At 49.8% G+C, this 20,434-nt stretch overlaps 1 protein-coding gene across 6 annotated transcripts in view; it reads right to left on the bottom strand.

Annotated features, from left to right (window-relative positions):
• The window catches only part of GTF2IRD1 (GTF2I repeat domain containing 1), a 1,038,761-nt gene that overhangs the window by 580,824 nt on the left and 437,503 nt on the right, over positions 1–20,434 (bottom strand). For all 6 annotated transcript variants that reach the window (XR_011274579.1, XM_069614744.1, XM_069614746.1 and 3 more), the window contains exon 8: positions 15,046–15,129. Coding sequence is in view for 5 of the 6 variants with exons in the window: in XM_069614744.1 (XP_069470845.1) it covers positions 15,046–15,129 (84 nt within the window). In the remaining variant the exon portion in view is untranslated. The remainder of the gene's footprint in view (positions 1–15,045; positions 15,130–20,434) is intronic.

Below are 20,434 nucleotides of genomic sequence, written 5' to 3'. Positions count from 1 at the left end.
ACCACAGCCAATGACTGCCCTCTACCTAAGCACCGCCTCTGGCAGCCATCTTCAGATTTGGAAGCACGTGAAGTGGCAGTATGACCAAGTGAAGAGCCGCAGAGGGGTAGGCGGGAGGGTTCGCATGTGAATCCATGCCAGACCCATGCTGGAGAACAACAGTTACAGGTAAGTAACTTGTTCCTTCTCCAGCATGGGGTCTGGCATGGATTCACATGCTCATGAATAAAGAATACATAGCAGTACACACATGCACAACCACGGGAGGTGGCAAAGGCTCAACATTAAGCATTACATCAAACTCAACATTAAGCATCTTACCTCCTCACCAGGCTCACCTCAGGCGAACAGGTTGCGCAGCACTGCTTGGCCGACCCTGGACTCCTCCCTGGAATCCCGATCGACGCAGTAGAATTTTGTGAAGGTGTGCGTCGACCTCCACGTAGCAGCCCTGCATATGTCCAGCAGGGGCACACCAGAAAGGAACGCTGTGGTAGCTGCGATCGCTCTGGTGGAATGGGCTCTCGGACGGCCAGGCAGCGGTCGGTTTGCCAACCGATGACAGTACATGATACAGCCGGAGAGCAATCTGGAAATGGAAGCCTTCGAGAGAGCCTTCCCCTGATTGACAGGTCCAAAGTTCACAAAGAGTTGTGACGTCTTCCGAAAACCCTTCGTGCGGTCCACGTAGAACTTCAGCGCTCTAGCTACATCCAGCGAGTGCAAAGTCCTCTCAGCCGGCGACGAAGGCGACGGGAAGAACACAGGTAACACCAAGGGTTCGTTGAGATGGAAGTCCGACGGTACCTTGGGCATGAAGGAGGGGTGCGTCCTGAGCACTACCCTCGTGTCGTGGAAAGTCAAGTACGGGGCCTTGCAGGAAAGGGCCTGGATCTCTCCCACTCGTCGTGCGGAGGTGATGGCCACAAGAAAAGCTGTTTTCCACGATAGAAACTTCAACGGGGCCGAGTGCAGAGGCTCGAACGGAGGTCCCATGAGCTTGGTCAGCACCACGTTGAGCTCCCACGCCGGGCCGGAGCCTTCACCGGCGGGAACGATCTGAACAGTCCCTTCATGAACTCTTTCACCAGACGATGAGACCACAAGGACGTCCGCCCCGTGGTTCTGGTGTATCGGGAGATCGCAGCAAGATGAATCTTGATGGACGCGTGTGCCAGACCAGCTTTGGCCAGCGTCAGCAGGTACGGCAGTACTTGGGGGGCCGTAATCCGTAGAGGGTTAATCTTCTGTGCGTGGCACCAGACAGAGAACCTCTTCCATTTGTGTCCGTAGCATTTAAGAGTCGAGGACGCCCTGGCCTTTGCAAGAACCTCTCTGCAATCGGCCGGTATGTCGTATCCTCCAAACTCTAGCGCTGCAGGAGCCAGGCCTGCAAGTTCAGCGACTTCGGGTCGTGGTGGAGGATGGCGCCTCCTTCCCTGGAGAGTAGATCCGCGTCCGCCGGCAGCTTGATCGGCGGGGACGCTGACAAGTCCAGAAGGTCCGGGAACCATATCTGCCTCGGCCACGCAGGTGCGACGAGGATCATCCTGCACCGTGACCTCTTGAGCTGGTTGACGAGCCGGATTAGCAGAGGCAAGGGAGGGAACGCGTAGAGGAACAGGCCCTCCCAGGGGAACGAGAAAGCATCGCCCATGCTCCTCGTCTGGGGAAACCTGCTGGCGAACCTCCGGCACTCGGTGTTCGTCGCCGTCGCGAACAGGTCGATCTGGGGTGTGCCCCACCGTCGGAAGAGGCGATCCACCAGATCCTGCCGTAGTTCCCACTCGTGGCACGAGCGCAGCTCCCTGCTGAGTGAGTCGGCGATGGTGTTTTTTATCCCTGCCAGATGAAACGGCACCAGAAAAATCCCTTGGGCAACGGCCCAATGCCACAGGTCCTGCGCCTCCTTGGACAGCGCTGGGGACCTGGTTCCGCCCTGTTTCCTGATGTAAAACATGGTGGTGGTGTTGTCGGTGAAGATCCTCACCACCTTGCCCTTGAGGGACGGAAGGAAGGACCTGAGGGCCCAAAACACTGCACGGAGCTCCAGGACGTTGATATGCAGGGACTTCTCCGTCGGGAGCCAGAGTCCCCTTGCGTGCAGATTTTTGGTGTGCGCTCCCCACCCTTCCAGGGAGGCATCCGTGGTCACAGTCTCCTGGTGGGCTGGGGTCTGGAAGTCCATGCCCGCCGTCAGATGCGCGCGGGTGCCCCACCACCGTATCGCTCGTCGGAAACTCTCGTCGAGCTTGATCCTTTCCTCGAAGCTGCCCGTCGTCTGGATCCAGCGCGCATCCAGGAATTCTTGCAACGGGCGCATCCGGAGCCTGCACATGGGAATGAGGTAGATGCAGGAAGACATCATCCCGAGGAGGGACTTGATGGACCTCACTTTGGCCGCGTCGGCCACCAACATCCGTTGCACCTTGCCCAAGATGGTCCTGGTCCTCTCCTCCGACGGAGAGGCCAGAAGGGACACTGTGTCGAGCCTGGCTCCCAGAAACAGTGCGACTTGCGCGGGCACCAGGTGGGATTTGGCGTAGTTCACGGAGAATCCCAGGTCTGTGAGGAGTTGGACGGTCCTTGCCGTGTGGACCACGGCGAGCTCCCTCGTCTTGGCGCGGATGAGCCAGTCGTCCAGGTAGGGGTAGACGTGAATCCCCTCGCGGCGCAGCTGCGCCGCCACCGGTGCGAGGCACTTGGTGAATACCCTGGGTGCCGACCGTAGTCCGAAGGGAAGGGCTTTGAACTGGTAATGACGCCCTTGGACCACGAATCTGAGGAATTTGCGGTGCCCCTTTAGGATGGGAATGTGGAAGTAGGCATCCTCCAAATCCAACGACGATAGGAAGTCTCCTTCCTCCAGCTGACCCAGGACGTGCTGGAGGGTGACCATCCGGAACTTCTGCGCCTTGATGAACTTGTTCAGACGTCGCAGGTCTATGATGGGGCGCCATCCTCCCGTCTTCTTCTTCACGAGGAAGTATCTCGAGTAGACTCCGGAGCCCCGAAGCCTCTTTGGGACGAGTTCGATGGCGCCCTTTCTGAGCATCGCCTTTACCTCCAGGAGAAGTTGAGGGACGTGAAGTTCTTTCCTGGCCACGGGGTGGACGCGGGGGCACCTTCTTTGAAACTCGAGCGCGTGGCCCCGGGCCAGGGCGTCCAGCACCCAACGGTCAGTGGAGATGGACTCCCACACGCTGACGAAGCCCGCCAGCCGGCCTCCCACCGGGGTGCTTCGGTGGGGGCCCGACCCCACGGCCGGTTCAATCCTGCTTGGACGCGGCCTTGCCGCCTTGACCTCCTTGGCGACGACGGCGGGGTCCGCTAGACTTGCCTCGTCCTCTGTAGGCCTCTTGCGACGACGAGCGGGCCGCTTGACGGTAGGAAGCGAAACCGCCGCCGGAACCTTTGGAGGCGCCCTTGCCTCCGCCGCTCCGAAAGGGCGTCCGTCGTTGCAGGACTCCAAGGGCACGGGCCGTCTCAGTATCCGCCTTGATGGCCTGAAGGGAATCGTCCACTGTCTTCCCAAACAGGTTGTTCCCGTCGAAGGGCATGTCCAGGACTCTGGTCTGGACGTCCTGCCGGAAGTCCGTAGCTTTGAGCCATCCACGACGTCGAAGGCAAACGCCGTTGCCCAGCTGGCGGAACCCGGTGTCAGCGATGTCCGTCGCCACGGTGATGGCGTGGTCCGAGGCCACCTCACCTTCCTGCAGGATCTCAAGGGCCTCCGCCCTCTTGTCGTCCGGCAGAAAATCCAGCAGGGGAGCTATCTTGTACCAGAGCTCCCTGTCATAGCGGGCCACGATAGCCAAGGCGTTGGCCGCTTTAATCGTCGTCGCTGCCGACGAGATGACTCTACGTCCCATAGCATCCAATTTCTTTCCCTCGCCGTCCGGCGGGGAAGTCGATGTGGAGGCCGCACCCCCCCCCCCGCTTTCTTCCTGGCTGCCGCGGAGACGACGGAGTCCGGGGTAGGCTGCGCCCGGAGGCATAGGGGGGCCGTGTCCGGGACCCGGTACTTTTTCTCGTACCGGTCTCTTCTAGCTGGCGTCGTGGAAGGGTTCTTGAGGAGGGAAAGGCCCTCATCCCAAATGTCGTCCAACAGAGGCACTGCGAGGACCGTCTTCCTCTTGGCCTCGCGCCGCTGATAAAGGAAGCCTTCCTTTTTCTTCTCCTCAGGGCAGAGTTGGAAAAGCTCGGAAGCCCTGGAGATCATGGAGTGGAAAGATCCGATCTCTTCGGGCGGAGAAGCCCTGGTGGGAGGCGACGACGGAAAATCCTCGTCGTATGCCTCGTCGTCCGTACCCGTCGCTGCCGTGTCAGTCCCCGTATCATCCCCTCGGGTGGACGGGGAGGAGGGCTGGAAGGGGCGCGACGGTTGAAAAGGAGGTGGTGGATGGATCCTTCTTTTCTTGGTAGGGGGAACACCAGAAGGTCCCGGTTCTGGATCCCCCGACGGGAGAGGTTCCTCCGTCGGTAACGGTAGCCTCGTCCTTATCTCAGAGCATAAGGACTGTATGGCCAACAAAATGGCCGCCGAGTTGTCTTGCGGCGCTGGCAGAGGGGAATCCGACGGGCGAGCAGGGGCCCCGTCGGTATCCTCGACGATGTCATCGTCGTCACCTGCGTCGGGGTCCATTCCGACGGGCTGGCCTTCTTCCACGCCTAGGCCGTGGCTTAAGACCTCGATCAGCTCCTCTTCTGAGGTTGAGGCCGAATCTCCGACGACGCCCTGCCCCCCCTTCTTCTTCCCCACGGAGGGTTTCACGGGGGTCCTATCGATGGGCACAAAGGAAGACTCCCTCCGAGGAGGCAGGGAGATTCTGGGCCCTGAGGTCGCCACCACTGGTGCAGCCACCACAGGCTGAGCCAGGGCCGCCGCGACCGTTTCGATAGAGGGCTTGGTCGGATGGATCAAGGCCTTCACCACCTTAGGTGCGCTCACCGCCTTATCCTTGAGGGAGGGGGCACTGCCACGCTCCTCCTCTGCCTTAGAGCTCGACCGGGGCCTCTCCAGGAGCTTCGCCGGGTGCTCGGCCTTCCTCTTACCCGACCCAGAGCGTTGGCTCGTGGTTGATGGTGCCGGGGAGGGTGCGCCCTGCCTGGCGCCCGTAGAGCCCGACCGTTCGGCGCTCCCGGTGCCAGCGGACTCGCGGTGCTTGGCCTTATGTTGGGCCCCCGTCGCCGGGGCGCCCTCAAAGGTCTTAGAAGACCGCTCGGATTTCTTCTTCTTCTCGCCAGACGGGCTCTTACCCTCCAGCCAGTTGGCGAGACGTTGATGGCGGTCCTTCATGGTCCGTTCCGACATGTTGCCGCAAAACGCACAGTCCTTCTCCACGTGCGTCTTGTCCTCATGAAGGCAGTAAAGGCAGAAAGAGTGTTCGTCCTCCTTGAAGACGTTCTGCAGCTGGCATCCAGGGCAGACCCTGAACAGCTTTCCGGGCGTCGAGCTTCCCTTCTCCTGGGCCATCTCCGAGACCGGGCCTGAGAAGCTTCTGGATTCCTCCGAAGTGTAGCTCGACGAAATCTTCACCCTTGAGGGGCACAGATGAATCCGACACGGGTCCCCGTTGATCGGATGTAGGATCGGTGGAGCTTGAGGCTCTTTTGACCGAAAGAATCGAAGTTTTTTGTGAAAAAAGCGCGAAAAATAGCACTAACGCTCGAGAGCAATAGCACGAGGATCCCAACACATGAACGTGCGGTAAAAATCTGAAGATGGCTGCCAGAGGCGGTGCTTAGGTAGAGGGCAGTCATTGGCTGTGGTCAGTATGACGCAGAGACCAGTGATTGGTTATTACTACGAAAGACAGATCAGAAACGAAACTGATACTGGTTTTTTCTTTACCGAGGATTCCCAGCCTGACGACGGGGAATATTCATGAGCATGTGAATCCATGCCAGACCCCATGCTGGAGAAAAAAGATCAGACTTCAAAGAAGTATAAATATAGGTACATAGAAATATCAGATATCAAAACCAAAAAGAAAATGATGTTCGTTGTGTCAGTCCCTAGTTATTTAAATGTTGTTCCTCCCGCTAACCCAAAACTACCCCGCCCGGCAGAAACATATGTGTGAAATTGGCAGCGGTCATTGCATGATCCTTACAGTTGCTGTTCTTCTGCAGATCCCTCTCTTCTGGAGGCTGCAGAAGGGCACTCTCTCAGTCAGAGGCTCTCAAGCAGTTTTTAGTGGGTTATAGTGGTCCGTTTGGTCTTTGTCCGGAGGCCACATTGGTCAGTAGCCACTGACAAAAAACACTATGCCCACCAAAACAGTAGCACCTCCATTGTTATGATAGTGGGGGTTCCAAGTCCCAAAAATTCTTAAAAGACCACTGATCAAGAAATATAGATAAAAAATGATATGATTTAAATACCAAATCATGAGGCGATCGCAAGTCCTACCCAATAAATGTTGGTTGCCACACTTGCCAAATGGTGCAGCAAACATGGCGATTAACATTAAAAATGCATAAAAGGGTGCACATTTCAATTAGTAGGAAGGTGGTGGGTTGCTCTTGCAAGGAATGATTGTGAAACAAAATTTGAGAAAGAATCGAGCACTTAGAGGCAGTAATAATGAGCAAAAACGTGATGAGATTTTTAAAAAGAAACAATTTTCGAAGCGTTTGGATAAATTCACAAAGACGTTTTGATAACATTATTGTAATACTGTGCGTTTTAAGGCAAATTGGGCCTGTGGGATGCATATGTGGAATTGAAAGGCATCGGTGGCATTGGTGACACTGTTTGGTGTGTGATTATATGATATGATAGTTTATTTATATAGTGCATATACACAATGTGTTTCAAAGCACTTCAAGGCAAGGGATGGAACAAGGGAAAATACAATGACATTCTTACAGGCCATGAACATTAAGGATGTGAAATTAACTATCGTACTCGGCCTGACGACATTTCAGATAGTGCAAGAGCTAAAACCTAGATAAGGAAGGGAGAGTGGGAAGGAAATGGAAACAGACAGGCGACTACCGTACTAGGCCTGACGAAATTTCTGGTAGAGCCGGAGAAAACAAAAGGTGAGCGAGAGGATTGCAGAAAGGGAGGGGAGGAACAAAACAAGCGACTATCATACTAGGCATGACGACATTTCAAATAGTGCTGGAGGGTGGGGGTTAGGAGGAAAAAAACAGTAATGGGAGGTTGGAGGAAACAGACGAGGTTGCTATCATATTAGGTCCAGGGACAATTCTGATAGAGTAAGTGCATAGAAGAAAGTAAGGGGAGGAGATAGGAAAAGGGTGGCCAGGGCTTGCTAAGTGGTGAAAAAGAACGTCAGGCAGGAAGGCACAAGGTGGGTGGGGCTTAGGCCAGGTGACCTAGATCCACTTGCACCTGCTCTCCATCTGCAAAGAAAAAGAGGCTGGAGGGCTCCTTAAGTGGTGAAAAAGAGCGGCAAGCAGGAAGGCACCAGGTGGGAGGGGCTTGCTAAGTGGTGAAAAAAGTGCGGCAAGCAGGAAGGCACCAGGTGGGCGGGGCTTGCTAAGTGGTGAAAAAAGCAGCAAGCAGGAAGGCACCAGGTGGCCGGGGCTTGCTAAGTGGTGAAAAAGAGCGTCAGCCAGCAAGGCACCAGGTGGGCGGGCTTCGGCCAGGTGACCTAGATCCCACATACACATGAAAGGGCGTACAAGCATGGTACCTATCCCACCTGCCCAGGTGGACAGCTCACAAGTAAAGTGCTCCCCACTCACAAGGGCCAGCCTGTCCTTTGGAAGTTCAAATCCTGCGGCAGGACTGATTTAGCCTTTCATCCTTTCAAAGTTGATCAATTGAGTACCTTAAAACTGCCTACTCATGCAATACCTTTTAATCCTTTCAAGGTTGATAGATTGCGGTATCAACACTTGCTTTTACAGCACTTAGAAGCAGGAAGAATCTGGCAAGACTTGCTGCATGAGAAGACAAATTATGATTCCAGGAAAATGAATTAAAGGGCTTTATACTGTGCCAAATCACCACGATAATGGTCTTACAGCATCTATCTGTGTCTCAGTTTTAGGGCATATTGTGTACCGGCCTGGTGGGTGACATGGATGAGAGCTTAAGATGTGGAACGCATGACTAGAAATATAAAAAGAATGAATTGCAAATGTAATAGCCTGGATGCATTAGGGGCTCTAGGAGTGCTTGGTCTATTTTAAGTATAGTGAAAGGCTTGCTTGACAAGGGCCACCAACTGCATAAACCATCTCTCTTAAAAGGTCTAGAGAAATGGGCTGACAAGGCCAACATATTCTGAAAAGGAAATATTACTCACTATTGTGACTACTGCGCCCCTAGTCCAAAGTCCTGTTTCCTACATACTTTTGGGAGTTCCTGTGGAGGGGGTATGGAACTGGAGTCAGGGGACAGAAATGCATGCTTCCTCTTTAAATATTTTGCATGAGGAGGTGGGCTGCACACATGGGTCGCAGCCATGCCTCGATTCCTTCCTAGACACCCCGAACCTTTAGATCCTTTATCCACAGAGAGGCCTGGAAGTACCCAGCAATATCAGACTCCCTTGGTCAAAGAACCTTAAACTGATGCAAAGATGTTGCACAGAACTGCTTTCCCGAATTGGGTGTCCTCTAGAGCTGCTGGCTAGAGAATATGTTCTGCAGAATGCCAAGGGTGATGCCCAGGTGGTCGCTTTACAAGTTGCCACCCATGGTAAATGTCTTGCCCTGGTCAAGCGTGCATTCAATATGACTGGGCCATTTGCCTTGGAGCTCATAATGGATAATTCAGGAAACAATCAATCTTGCTATGGTAGATTTTGCTGCCTGTCTGTCTGGATTGGGACCACCAAATGTGAGCAAAAGTCTGTCCAACGGCAGCAGAGGTCTAGTTCTCTCGAGATAGAACTTCAGGACTCTAGGGAAGTCCAGACAGCTGAGAATTATGTCTGCTTCCATCTGGGGGTACGGAAAGAATACCGGAATTGAGATTTCTTGGTTAATGTGAAATTCAGTGACCACATTTGGAAGACATAAAGGGTGAGCATGAAACTCCACTTTGTTTCTATGAAAGGTAATGTAAGGCTCTTCCGATGAGAGGGCTTGCAAGTCACTAACCCTATGTCACTAACCTAACTGATGTTATTGCTAACAGGAAAGCTGTTTTCCAGGAAACAAGCGGCAACAGAGAACAGGTTAAAAGGTTTTATGGGCCATTGCCGTCAAGACCACGTTCAAATGCCATGCTGGGATATGCATGCACATATGAGGGTACAGGTGAAACAGTCCCACAAAATGGTATTTAATTACCGATTTGGAAAGACCAATGACTATTTCTGTGTTCGACAAGTAGGCACCAATGGCTACACCTAAACCATTTAGTCTGTATTGAGACATGGTGGATCATTCCTGGAAGCTGTCAGGATACATATATCGTCTTTCAGTAAACCTAATTGGCCAAAAGTCTACTCTTGGCCAAAAGTCTACTCTTCAGGTGCCGAAGTACCAAGGAAATCAATTGAGGGGAGGGATGGAACAATCCCCCACCCTTTCCGATGAAGAAGTTTCGGAGAAGTAGTTTCGGAAAGGGCAAGCAAAGGATTGGGGGTCCAAATGGCACGCGCAGGAGGTCTGAAAAGCAGTGCCTCTTCAGCCAATGGAGAGAGAGCAGGAGAATCGGACAATTCTTGCCCCTGCAGAACCTCTTGAGAACCTTGTGAATCAGAGATAGAGAGGGAAAGGCGTACGCCAACAAGTTGTCTCAAGGGAACAACAGTGCATGGTTGTCCAACTCCAGGCATCGAGGGCCGGAAACATGTCAGATTTTCTGGATATCCATCATTAATATTGAAATTTGCATACCATGATCCTAAATGTAGGTAAAAGTATCTCAAGACTTTTAATGAGGGATATCCTGAAAACCTGACATGTCTCCGACCCTCGAAGCGTGGAGATGGACAACCCTGTCCTAGGGAGTTCTCCTTTCTTCCCTACCAAGAAGCGTAAAGATGAAACTTGTGATTCACTTCTGTAGAAAAATGATGCAACTGTGCGATCGTGGCCCTGGAAAAAACTCCCCCAGGACCTCCAGGTGAAGCTCCCATTCGTGATTGGAGTGCTCCATTCTACCCCATTCTGCTTAGAACATCTGCTTCCTCTTTGTCCATTCATGCAAGTGGGCCAACTAGAAGAAGTCGTTCTGCAGTGCCCATTCCCATATCGGCTTTGGCAGTGCACACAGCTTTTGTCAACTGTGTAACTCCCTGCTTGTTCAGAAAAAAACATGGTCATCACGTTTTCTGTAATGATCTTGAGTGTGGAATCTTTTAGAACTAGTAAGAAGGCTTAAAGGCCTAGGAAGACCGCCTCCAGTTCCAGGTAATTTATTTGCTCTTCCGCACCTTGCAGACTCCATAAGTCGTGGATCTGTACTTCTCCCAGAATGGCACCCCAGCACCTGTAGGAAGAGTCGGTTATCATTGTTTGTTGGTGAGGAAAATCCTCAAAGGGCGTGCCCAAAAGATGATTCCAATCATTCAAGAGGAGCTTTTCTTCGATCCATCCATGGATCTGAACTTGCTTGTCCTCGGGTCTCATTTGGTCCCATTGCGCAACGAGGTGGAGTTTTATGGGGCGCATATGCAGCCTCTGCATGGGCACCGCCAGTAGACTTGCCGAGGCCCCATACCGTGGTCTGGTTGTGAAGGACCTGTGGTTGAAAAAACGGACCCACATTTGTGTATTGGAAACACCTTCCCTCCCTGGGAGGCCCATAAAAAATCTATGAACTCCAGTCTCTGAGACAGTACCAGTGTAGATAATTTATTATTGGTGGAAAGCCCCAATCAAAATATGAGGACCCATTGACTGACTTGGCAAGACCGCTCTGACCAGCCAGTCATCTAAATAAGGGTAAAGGAGAATTCCCTTCAAACAAAGGTAAGCTGCGGCCATCAGCTTTGTGAAGACTCTGGGGGTTGAGCTGAGGCGGAAGGGCAGAATCTGCTACATCTGGCTAAAAGTATACACCAGATTTCTCTGCCCACTAAAATGACAGAACCGAGGAAAGGACCCCCTGATCTGTCTGAGATATCTCTGGTATTGGAATGTGCATCAGGCCTTGAATCCTGCCGTGAAAAGCCTTCACAGACATGAACACCTCCCCATGTCATCTGCAGAGACATCCATGTATCCCTGGTAATCTCCTGGCAATTCAGGAGGCAATGGTGGCAATGGCAGAGAAGGGTCCTTTTGGCACTGGAGGCTCTAGAGGCATTGGCAGAGATGTTGGTGGTAAAATAGGTGGTAAAGAAGGGAACATCAAAAGCGCCAACGGGTCTGATTGGAGGGTGGAACCCAAGACTGGCGCTGCTCCCAATGCCTGAGGAAGAGATGCTGGAGGCTCACGAGTGGACACCATAGTAACCGTGGGCTGGGGTGTAACTGGCCAGAGCACCTCCTGCATAAGGCCCTTGAAATATTGCCTCGTGGGATTGGAATGCATGAGGTCTTCAAACCTCTCGAAAAAGGTTTCTTCCTTCTAGGTGTGTTCATGACCCAAACAGGTAGAAGGCCCTGATGTCAGCCAAAGGTCAGATGAACTGGAGATCGTCAGTAGCCATGGAAGACTAAGCACTTCTACCCTTGAGGAAAGGTCAGCCGCTCAAATAAGACTAATACAAACAACGTGAGCCTTTCCAAGAAGACAGGAATGCTACTTGACACCCCCTTTTCCTTATGACAATCAATAAAGGGCACAGGAGCTGCAGGGGAACATAACATCCTTTAGATGTCACATAATAGGTTACACAAGTAACTCAAGAAATACCCTGAACAGGAGCTTACCTGCTGGTGAACTGTACCCAACCTTGAACATTTTGAAGGTGATTGGAACTTGTGGTACTCGTAGAAAGTAAATGAAGAAACTACTATTTGACTAAAGGCTAAATTCCTATAACATAAAAAGATGAGGTAACAAAGACCTTTGGAACTTAGGGTCCATTAACGGGCTGTTGATGTAGACCGTTGAGAGAACAGTGACTGTAGGTACTGTCTCTAACGTTATCCTGTTTCTGCCATCGGATTCAATGCCACTCGCACCAGCAGTTAGAGGAAAGGAGCCTAACGCATCGGTCCGTGTTACGCCGAACCTGGAAATGGCCTCTGACGAGGGCAGAGAACCACGTTCAGCCAGAAACCTCCAACTCACTGAGATCCCAGCCTCCACGGCAACAGGTGAGTTTGGTGGACAAGTGGGAATCCTGCTTACTGCCACCGATTCCTAACACCTGAGGAGCTCATGTGGATCCAAGTGCTTTGGGGCACAGAAAGCAGTGGAGCCAAGAAGCCCCAGAGAATGAGTCCAGTCCAGCATTGGTGAAAAGGGTGGAAGCTCCAGTGAGCCAAAAGGGGCTGGGGGCAGAAACCTGTGCATCTGACACCGCCAGAGAGGTATCGCCCGGTGAGTGGCCTGAGTACAAATCTGATACCATTACCACCAGAGGACGGTGTGGCATTGTATCCCGCAAGTGTGATGTGGTGATGGGACCAGAAAGGCTGAAGTGGAACCCTCAGAGGATTGGTGCGAAGAACTAATCGAAGCTGGAGACCCTGCAGGTACTTTATGGAAGGAGCCGATAACAGAGCCCGAATGTTTCTTAGTGCAGGCACCGGTAATATCCTCTCCAGAGACTTCAGAGTGGAGACCGGTGGTGCTGTGGGTAGCCGCAACAGACCCAGAATGAGCTCACTTGACCAAGTTCACTCCCAGGAAGGAATCACCTGGTTGGGGTGACGAAAAGAGACCTATCTTTCTTGAAGACAAAAAGTTCCTGACGTGATTCGGAGGGTTAGTCTTGAAGATCTCATCCCAGCACGTCAGCTGATGCTCTGGTGACTTCTTCAAACGTGTGTCACAGAGTGCACAGGTATCCCAGTGGTGAAACACAGACTGCGTGGGTCCATCACTGAGAATGGTCTGTGACACCTCACGCACATGGAAAAACCTGATTTACCCGGCATACACAGAGAAGCAACCGAGGTGTTTGTGGGGAAAATAAATCAAAGAAAAGGATACCAGGGAAGCAGTGAACTGAGGAAAAGAAAACGGACACTGAGAAAGGGACTCAGGGTTCATGTGGAGCGGGGTCATGGGTGCAGCCCACATTCATGTGCAAAGATTTTAAAGGGGAAGCGCGTGCTGGTGTGTTTAGGCTCCGCTCCACTATCCGCAGGATCCCCTCACATTAAGATCCAGGAAAGGGGACGGGAGATAGGACTGTATAAATGTTGTTTATGTATTAAAGCTCTGGGGAGAGTGTTCAAAGGATTTAGAGGGAGAATGGGATAGTGAAAGTGTACAACTGAAAAAAAAATCCAGTTGTTAGTGGACACACTCCTGGAGTACAAGATCTACTCCCATGATCAGGGACGACAGACTCAGAGGGCTGCCACCCTGGGTTAGGAGCAGAGTCAGCCAGATCTAGCCGACGGCAGTGCTTCATTTGGGAAGCGGAAATATCTGTTATTCAGATCTGAGCCACTCAATTGCAAAGACACACACACGAGCGTGTGCACATACCTGGCTCTGCCGCCATTTAAGTGGAGATTGAGGATAGCTCAGGGGCAACGTGCTCGCCTTGGAAGCGAAACGACACGTAACAACACAAGTTTGATCCCTGGGTCCCCGCTTAGAAACCCCAAGGTGTTAACCGCGTTATAAATAACATACCATATCCTCACTTAGCACCAAATGCTCACTCCCTTTCTGTGACACCAAATGTTGTTGTTTCTCTCACGTCTGTCCTCTTTTACTATTATTCCACATGGCATCCATACACACCCTCCCTTCATTCTTATGCTAAACCAATCTCTTTTCTTCCCCCCCATCTTCCTTCTCCGATTTACAGGGCCTACCTCGCAGGTGGTGTATGAACTGGCAGCTACCTTACAATTTCCTTTCCTTTGTCTCTACACTCGCCGCCTACCTCGTGCTTGCCTCTTCACAGCAAGCCCGATGTTCACGTTATTTAGACTGCAGATGTTTTGATGCATGCAAAGCATTACATTAGATGGTGAAATGTAAACGCCGCACGAGAAACATTAACTAGCATTGGATGGCGTCACCGGGGCATTTTGGTAGGTGCTCACATATAATGGCAGCACCTGCGCATGCAATGCTGCACCTTTAAAATAAAAAGCGCCTGCACAGAAAAATATTCAACTCAAAAGCCAAACCTCAATGACCGTGTTTTCATTAGTGTCTTCTTTCCTGGACTATATATTTATATTCTTAATACTAGTTAGCCACTCCCACTTACCACGCATGACTGTGGCGGTGACCTCCGCCTTGACCCTGATGTTGATGGTAAAACCAATAACACTTGGAGGAACTAGCGAGGAGCTCTGAACTCATCAAGGAGGCCCCTTAACTTCACCCGAGCATTGCATGGCTTTGAGGCTGGGGGAAGGGGCATGGGCGGGCTCCTGCGCGTGGCCTACAGGCCCCGTCTTATGCATCCCTGCTTTAAGCACACTGATGCGGCCGCTGCAGGCAGTTCAGTGGTGCCGTGGAGGAATGTCCTCTCAAGCACCCGGACACTATTGCCAGAGCCATATTCCTAACCCTATAGGCAGCTAAAAAGGTCCAAAGTATGATGATGCTCTGGTAGTCTGAGGGGAACGAAAAAAGTACAACAAAACCGACATTGTAGCATCAACCCACAAACACGTTAAGGACATTTTGGAGTTACAGGCAGTCTGTTCGGGTCTAAAATACAACTGTACATTTTTTTCTTTTTTCCTGGTCATAAATATAGCTGAACGGTTTCAATTGGAAACTGTATGCTAATAAAAAAATCAATAGAAAACTGTACATTTTAAAAGATGAACACATGATAGTTCACGTTAATGAAGACATACAATGGTAACAGAGAAGGATTAAACTTATACTTGCATAAGCCACAATGCAGGGCTTTCAGCGTGGTTATGGGAAAAAAGGAATAGCTGTGGTGAGATGCAAAACAAATCTGAATTTATGAGGACAAGAAAGGGAATTCAATTCGGGCAACTACTCACCATATCTGCTATTAAACAAAATCTGAACACACTCCCTGAGGGTGTTGATATCTTCAGTGTCCTTTATGAAAGCGTCCCATTTCTCTATCGAAACAAACAGGTAAACATAAACTTTCACGGCTTGATATACAGTTTAATGCAAAGGGGTTAACTTTTCTAAGACCAATCAATATAGCTTTATAGACTGACGGGCGGGGGTCATTATCGCGGGATAATGACCAGCCACCAAGTTATGGCCCGAGGTGACATACAGGGCCATAGGTTGGGGAAGGGTCCTTATCCCAGGTGATAATTGCCCCTTCCAAGATCTACAAGGCTATTAGCACATAATGGTAGCGGGAATGCATGTTTCTGTTTTGGAGCTTTGGAGCGGAACTAAAAAACGTTAGTTTAATAATGAGGAAGTAAATCGACAAACTAAGCTACTAAATTAAATGTGCTTGTATTCAGTAGTATTTAATTAACAAGCTTGTTTTCGTACATTAAGCATTTCAATTGCAAACTTGGTTAAACTGGAGCGGTTTTAACACGAGCATGCATTATGGGGTTGTATAAAAGTAAACGGTTGCCTTATAAGAAAGTGAAAGCATATTCCCATTTTTTTCACTTTCTTGTTTACGTGCTACATAGGAAATTGCAGTAAAAAAAAGGTTCTTTTAGAGAATAAGTGTCTTGTTGAAGGACATAATACTTGAATTATTGCAATATAGTTTTCCTGCCCGCTTTTAAATTCCGAATGTTCAGAATGCAGTCAATACCAGTAGTTATCGACTTCACTTTGAACATTTTAACTGGCTGAGTGGAGGTCAAAACGATTCTCATGTGCTATTATACATTACTGTACATAGGTATGTACCAATAACAAAGATGTTTTCCACCAAGGGGTCCCAAGTGATATTACAGGCAAGAGCCATGAGCAGGCTGCCTCTTACGTCTCCCAGAACCATGAGTGGAAAACACCCCTTTTGTTGATAACGGACCATCAATAGCCAATCACTTTATAATGTATATGTATCAGTCCTCTGTATTGCATCCTGCCCCGGTGCAATCAACATGAATCATCTGCACGTGCATGGAGTAAGCCACTGCTCCCAAAAATATGGCCCCCAACCGACGCCACGTCCCCCAGTTTGATCAAACGCACATTAAAACACACGAGGTGTCCTGCCTCTTTTTAAGTCTCCATCAGTTCTTCCAGGCCCCCTTCTTCAGTGGCAGATATAAGGCAAAGGGCCCAGTAGGTGAGACTGGCAGAGGGACCCCAGGTGGGCAGGTCGTGGAGGCGGGAATTCGTGTGAGTAGAGTAAATAGTGGTCGTGATGAATGCAACACTCGCAAACTTTAGGGGTAAATGTTTGAACATGATCATTTCTGTTTTTACTGGTCAGGTTAGTAGTTTAGAGATCTTTTTGGCTGGAAACAGCTTTGATTCCACAATAGGTTTTGCTAATAATAGTATGACTTTTTATGCCAGACAAAGCCCGAAAATAATCTTGGGAATATGAAAAACTACCTTCATGGTGATTCAGGTTCTCTCAGTTCTTGCTGCCCCCTCCTTCCTAACTAGTTGGGATAGCCTGCATTTGTAGGCGGGCCGGAAAAGCTGGATCCAAAAGACATTCTGCCAGTTTAAGAAAGTTTGTTGAACCAAACGAGGCACACATGCCTGTGTCACCCTCTACGCGCTGGCCTTGCTCCCTCTACTCTTATATCATCAACCGCTTCACCCCAGATTTAAATGTTCCCCCAGTCTCCTCACCAGGTGGAACTGCAGAGGCACCGTATATGCCCCACGGGATATTAGGATGGGGGTTGTGAAGGAAGGAAAGCAAGGACTAAGAGAACCTAAATCACCGTAAAGGTAACTTTTAATTTCTCTGGCTCCCTGCTTCCAAACTTCTTGAGAACAGACTATGAAGAAAGAAGTACAGCAAAAGGGAGGTTGAGGAGGAAGTAGCATGTACCTGACCAGTCTTCAAGCAAAAAGGTTGCAAAGCACTTAGTGACCAAACAGAACATCCTTCCTAGAGTAGTATCCAAAGAATAATGTTTAGTTAAAGTTAGAGGAGTGCCCAAGTGGCAGCGTTGCAAATTTGAGCTACAGCCTTGTGCCTTAGGAAGGCCCCCAATTCTGCTTTGGCCCAAGTGGAAAGCACCCAAGACCCAGTGGCTTATGCTCTCCTTTTAACTCATACTATTTGCAGATACTATTTACAATCCATCTAGCAATGGAAGCGCTAGAGGCTTTTTTGCTAGGGGACAGCCCATCATACGGTGGCCTTACCCTAGAATAAAGTGTTGCACAAAGTGTGCCATAGCTCCTGGTAACAGTCAAAGCATAGAAACATAACATGAGAACAGGGTTCCAGTCTCTCACTACATACAAAAGGTCAGGTATCTATCAGGCCCTTATCGTCATAGCCTGTTTGGTGGAACATCCGCCCTGTCTTTCACAAAGTCTAATGAGCACAGGATATCGTTTCTCACTATAGAAGTATTATTGTTCTTTGATAGGCTAATTTCAGGTAAAGCACCACACTGTGTCACTGTGAACTAAAAAAAGTCTAGCGTGACATGCCCTGGAATAATAACAATAATAATAACCTTTTTGACATCAAGCTGACAGGCCCTTTTCTTTTCATTGTACCAGTTTGACCACTCCATTACCTTTCCTTCTGTTACCAACAACATTCATCTTCATACACAGTCGATGCTCGACTATGCCACTCCTGGGTCTGCTTGGCAGTCACAGAATTATCATTCTGGAGTTTGACCTAGGGTCACAAGTATAGAGATGCCCAGGCAAATAAGCTACCAAACTTACAGGATAACCAAGCACACACTTAAAACCCTCATGTACCTACCATTACATTGTGTACTAACTTACAATTCCCCAAATATGCATTGGACGCACAACCCCAATTATCACAACACTTTCGGGCATATTTCTCTCCTCCCTTCTGCAGAGTCATGGTCCACCTAAAAGGAATGACACACACCCATGCTATCACAAAACATTCTTCCCGCTGTAACCTTCCCTCCATTCGCAGCATCCATTTCCCACTTCTCCGTACTCTTATCTTCCCCTTACTCATTTTCATCTTCCAGCAGACTAGGTTCTGGAAACCCCTAGTGGAGGCACAGTGCAGCACTTCACAGAAAAGCCTGAGCGTTCTGATAACACCAAGGTGGTGATTTTGGCACAGTATAAATGCATATTAACATAAGTTGCAAAGAGATGGTTTGAGCATCTAAATGGTTTAGTTTGTTCTAAGATGGAAGTCAGTAACCATTTGGGGAAGGTAGGATGGAAGAGTTAGCAAGTAACTTTGATTTTAGGAATAGTGAGCTACCGCTCTTTGCAAGACAGAACCTAAAACTCTTCAATGCCCCTGGTTATGGTTATAGCCGCCAAAAAGGTTGTGGGGGTCAAATTCAGATCCAGGCTAGCAGTAGGCTTTCTGATGGGAGGGTGAACGTAAAGAAACCCACAAAGTGATGCTTAATGGCATCCCTGGAAAGAGAAAAAGACCAATCATTTTTAAGTATGCCGCAATAGCTGATAATTAGTGTGTGACAAGGCCAGTACCTTGTCATTGTCAAGAGGGGATGAGAACCCCTCTCAAGCAAGGGTAAAATGTACTGGGAAAGTTCAGAAGCCCTCCTAACTGGGGTGGCCCTAGAAAAGGAGACTCATAATCCTTTCCCCTCCCCCTGTTCCAGAATGTGTCTTTGCAAACCACTATCTCCAGCCTTGCCTCTCAGTTCAAATACATGCATGGGCTTCTCTTTGATTTCAGAAAGTGCCAGTGCAAGAAGAACTAACAGAGGTAAATAACCTGAAAAGAAAACCACTTCGATACGCCATGATTCATGCAATAGAGGGTATCAGAGACAGAAATCTCCAGCAACAGAAATCATCCAGACTTCCTGAGCTAACTCAACTGTAAAGAAAGGCAGCTTGGAGCCACTGAGCGAATGAGAGAGAAAGCCGCTGAAAAGAGCCGTGAGCATGGACACCAGCCACAGGGATGAAGCAGTACCAGCGGTTAACACCGGCAGGGGCCTATGCAGGCAACAGGACCCACTAAACCACCAGGGACATGTTCAAACCCCACCTAGAACATCAAGGAGGCAGTAGCACAAACCACTACTGTTGACATGAATAGGGTGCGCAGCAAAGGACAGTATGTTGCGAGCCAGAGCGGAAGCCGGAGTCAAAGCTTAGACCCCTTATCGCAGCTTTCAGATGCACATTCACAATCTGGGGCAGAGAGAACAGCCCAGATTGGCATGAGAAAGATGACCAATCACAAAGGGGGGATGGATATTGAAAGGAGGGTTTGTTAGTTTAACGGGTGAATTTAGAGGTGGAGGATGAGCAAAAGAACAGCAAGAGGAAGGAAGGAAGGAGTGGTGGCTTGTGGAGGAGATTGTTGAATTAGGTGTGGTATAAGTTTAAGAGCATGTGTGGTTCTGCAGACTAAGTGTGTGTGTTTGTGTGGCGAGTGAGTTGAAGTGCATAGTGTAAGGTGTGAATGAATGTGAAGTGAATGATACAGAGGGAAGTAGTAAGTGGGAAAGTAGTAGCATTGGGAGGAGAGAAGTAATAGCAGTGGGAGGAGGGGAAAAGTGTTGGTGGCAGGAGGGTAGTAGTGGGCAGAAGTGTAGTAGGCGGATAGTAGTAGTGAGGAAATGAAACAAAGAAAGAATCCCATAGCATTTACAAATACAACAACATTGTATTTCTGACTGCGGCAGCTTTCGCTTTGAGTCTCCTGGGCTCCCCGACACCAGGGAGCCCAGGAGACTCAAAGCAAAAGCCGCCGCAGTCAGAAATACAACGTTGTTGTATTTGTAAATGCTGCAGTATTTACAAATACAACAAATACAACAATACTGCAGTATTTATAAATACAACAACGTTGTATTTATGTTTGCTGTGGCTTCAGCTTTGAGTCTCCTGGGCTCCCCCGCATCCTGGGCGACCTGTGTACCTGCTTGCCTCCTTATTGATGGTCTCTGTGGTCCCCGGGCAGCTGTCTCCTTCCAGGAGGCTCTGGTGCAGCGTTCAGGCATCCAGCGGGGCCTGCAGCATCCCTGCAGGCTAAGGCTTCTCTCTGGTCACGCGTTCTGTTATTTCTGTGCTTCGTCTCTTGCACCGTTCTGGCTCCAGCTCTTCCTCTTCGGGGGGCGGCTCTCCCTCTCTCGCATCTCTCTGATACTTACATTTGAGCCTGAGGGTGAACTAAGTTGGAACTCCCATGTTGGACTGGTGTATTCCTTAGAGCCATTCGCTGGCCTTTGGAAACTAGACAGCTTGTTCGGTTAATCTTCTTCTTTACAGTACCATCTTTCCAACTACATGCACAACATTGTCTATTATCTG

This window comes from Ambystoma mexicanum, chromosome 9, assembly GCF_040938575.1.
Source record: "Ambystoma mexicanum isolate Mex_15411 chromosome 9, UKY_AmexF1_1, whole genome shotgun sequence".
NCBI lineage: Eukaryota > Metazoa > Chordata > Amphibia > Caudata > Ambystomatidae > Ambystoma > Ambystoma mexicanum.
This window is presented reverse-complemented; position numbering and strand designations above follow the sequence as displayed.